This window comes from Ascaphus truei, chromosome 14, assembly GCF_040206685.1.
Source record: "Ascaphus truei isolate aAscTru1 chromosome 14, aAscTru1.hap1, whole genome shotgun sequence".
Taxonomy (NCBI): Eukaryota; Metazoa; Chordata; class Amphibia; order Anura; family Ascaphidae; genus Ascaphus; species Ascaphus truei.
The window spans coordinates 40,257,320-40,260,461 of NC_134496.1; the positions used below are offsets into that span (position 1 = coordinate 40,257,320).

General features: G+C 39.2%; 1 protein-coding gene across 1 annotated transcript; it reads left to right on the forward strand.

Annotated features, from left to right (window-relative positions):
• Positions 1–458: 458 nt before the first annotated feature.
• Positions 459–2,496, forward strand: IL12A (interleukin 12A). The gene is made up of 3 exons (XM_075569373.1): positions 459–586; positions 1,856–1,957; positions 2,065–2,496. Exons 1-3 carry the CDS (start codon positions 557–559, stop codon positions 2,236–2,238), a joined length of 306 nt encoding a protein of 101 aa, XP_075425488.1. The 5' UTR covers positions 459–556; the 3' UTR covers positions 2,239–2,496.
• The last annotated feature ends 646 nt before the right edge of the window (positions 2,497–3,142 follow it).

Below are 3,142 nucleotides of genomic sequence, written 5' to 3' on the forward strand. Positions count from 1 at the left end.
ACTGAGATGAAAAAAAAAGTGGGTGTTGTGTAGCTCTGTTTTTCCCCCTGGAATGCTCCGGAAATCAACCAATGTGGCTAATATCCTCTTTAACGGTGCAGCCCCTGCTTGGAGGGCAAGGAACCCTGGCAGTAGCCGTCTGCTGAAGGATGAGTAAATTAGTTAAAAGGAAGTAAACTGCGTTATTTACACACAAAAAAACATTTTGTGAGTTAAGTGGGACTGTCCCTTAATAGCTACCGTTCACGGCACCACTTAACCCTGTGGCTGCCAGAAGGGTCAGCATCGCCTTTCTCTGCAATACATGAATGGTCCTTTTCAGCTGTCAAGGTCTTTCAATGAACTCACGCCAACGATAAAGATTTCTTAGGGCTGCCTTTAGAATTAATCCCTGCCCTGAACAGTTTATAATCTAATTTTAGTGGCAGAGGAACAAGGAGATAAAACTTGCCGGAGATCACAAGGAGAATAAAAAAAAACTGGTAATAGAAACCCAGCTATTCTTGCAACCAACTTAAAAACACCTATCTGTCTTTTATTCCAGAATTCTGGCTGCATGACAATGAACGGCACAGCTTTCAGTGAGGTATGTCTGCAAACTGTCTAAGGCACCGATTGTTTTTAACTTCTTAGGACAGGGGTTCTTAACTCCAGCCCCCAAGGGCCACCAACAGGTCAGGTTTTCAGGATATCACTGCTTCAGCACAGGTGGCTCACTCAGAGGCTCAGTGACTGAGCCTCTGAGTGAGCCACCTGTGCTGAAGCAGGGACGGATTGAGCCACCTGTGCTGAAGTAGGGATATCCTGAAAACCTGACCTGTTGGCGGCCCTTGAAGACTGGAGTTGGCCGCCCCTGCACTAAACCCATTGGTTCACTTTCCTCTCGCGTGCATTTGTATGACTTGTGCTGCGTATCTAATTATGTACATTACTGGGAAATAACGTCAATACATTTTTCGAATAAAGAGGCGACAGTGTACGTGGCGCTGTATATAGAATTTTGCAGGCACAATGATTCCCTGATCTATAGAGCTTACAATCTAATGTAGGTGCCTGAGGCACTTTACCCCGGGCACCATGAGCCAACACTGGGATTTGCACGAGGCTCCCTTGTTTCGAACATTGGTTTGTTGCACCTTTGGCCCATACATAGTGAGTGTGTGTGTGTGTGTGTGTGTGTGTGTGTGTGTGTGTGTGTGTGTGTGTGTGTGTGTGTGTGTGTGTGTGTGTGTGTGTGTGTGTGTGTGTGTGTGTGTGTGTGTGTGTACACATATATACACTCACTATGTATGAGCGAAAGGTGCGACTCTGAAACCAAGACATCCTATAATTTAATTAATGTAAAATATGATATGTTAGAGATATGTTATATGTGTGTGTATATATATATATATATATATATATATATATATATATATATATGTATAAATAAATATATGTAAGTATAAATAAATATATACACGTGTATATATTTATACTTACATATATTTATTCATACTTTTATATATATACACACACATATAACATATCTCTAACATAATATTTTAAAATTCATTAAATTGCCCATTTACCCTTCAGCAATTGTCAAATTGACGGCTTCTGTAATCTTTGATGAATGATCTCGCACTGTTACATGAATTCTGTCTGAAATCGAAATTTTAAAATAACCAACATTGTGCGGTTTGAATGTTTCTTCGCACTGAACGGGAGCTTTTAATTGAAGCGATTTTTCAGAAGCTCTTCTAGAAATACGGCAAGATCCCCAACATTTTACCTCGGAATAATTCGACAAACACAACATCGCAGCTTATAGAACAGACCCCATAAAGCGATTAATGTCACCTTCCTCTTACAGACCACCTGTCTGAAGACAATCCATGCGGATCTGAAGGCATTTAAGTACGAGTTGCAGGATTTAAATCCCTCTCTTAATGAAGTAATCAATGAGTTGATGCAGGTAAGTGACCGAGCACAATGAAAGGATCTGCCTATTCATTTGAAGGTTTGTTTTTTTGATCCTGGTGTTCCTGACAACTGACCCGTATTGTGTGTTTATTTCATTAGGCCTTGAAAGTCCAGAACGAGGAAGAGAAGGATGTGAAGAAACCTCCCTGCTCTTCGTTCTCCTGTAAGATGAAGCAATGTGGCGTTATCCTCTACTTCCGACTCCGCACCGTCACCGTTTCCCGAATGTTGAACTTCCTGAAGTCCTCCAAACAAGGACACTCACCCATGTAAAGCATGAAAAGGGATTAAGAACGAGCAAACAGTGATAACTACTGTGCACGTGCAATGGAAAAACCAAAAAGGGGTTCCTGTTGACATCGCCTAAAATGTTTTTCATAATCATCCATCAAAGATTGCAGCACAAAGCTACTTTGATTGGGACCATTTTATACAGAACAAAGCAAACAGAATTCAATTCATACGTCCAATCTGTTTCCTACCTGCTCTGTGCAGAACAGACACCATCCATTGTGCCCGTGGGGTGTTTTCTCCGGGTTGTGGAAGATCTCAGACCATTTTATCCAGAGCAAGATTTCAGCGCATATTAAATAACGGGCAATTGTGTAGGTTACATTGTTTGTTTTAACTCAACGTGTCTTTATAAGATGAAATTCATTCAGCTATTTATTTAATAATTTAAAATTATAAGCTACTTTTTTTTAAATTAGAAAACGGTATTTAAATGGGATAACACTCCACTGACAATGTATTTATTTTATTTATATTATTTAAAGTGATTTGTGTTTTTAATTGTCTTAACGTATGAAATTATGTTTATTTATATGTCAATTGTTCAGCATATTTATACAAGTTATTTATTGCATAATAAAATGGAAAGATTAAAGATTATATCTGATTCAAGGGTCATTCTTATCACAATATAATGTAAGTAATTACAGTAGGCTGAAGGTTTTTGCATAAAGATTTTGGAGGTGTTGGCAGTGCAGCAGTGTAGATTGGCTTTTGCAGGTTAGTCACATACCACATAACCCTCTTTAGGCTGCATTTTTCGCAATTCAATTTGTGAATGTGTGATGGCACCCTCTAGTGGGCAAATCATATATAGCCGTTTCCCATTACTACACATATGTATGTACTGTATGTCTTTATTTATATAGCGGAGTGATGGTGCAGA

Bases quoted from the DNA above. Each gene is read 5' to 3' on its own strand.
- IL12A (XM_075569373.1), top strand. From the start codon at position 557: ATGACAATGAACGGCACAGCTTTCAGTGAG. The intron at 587-1,855 runs GTATGTCTGCAA...TTCCTCTTACAG, and splicing joins ACGGCACAGCTTTCAGTGAG to ACCACCTGTCTGAAGACAAT. The intron at 1,958-2,064 runs GTAAGTGACCGA...TTATTTCATTAG, and splicing joins TAATCAATGAGTTGATGCAG to GCCTTGAAAGTCCAGAACGA.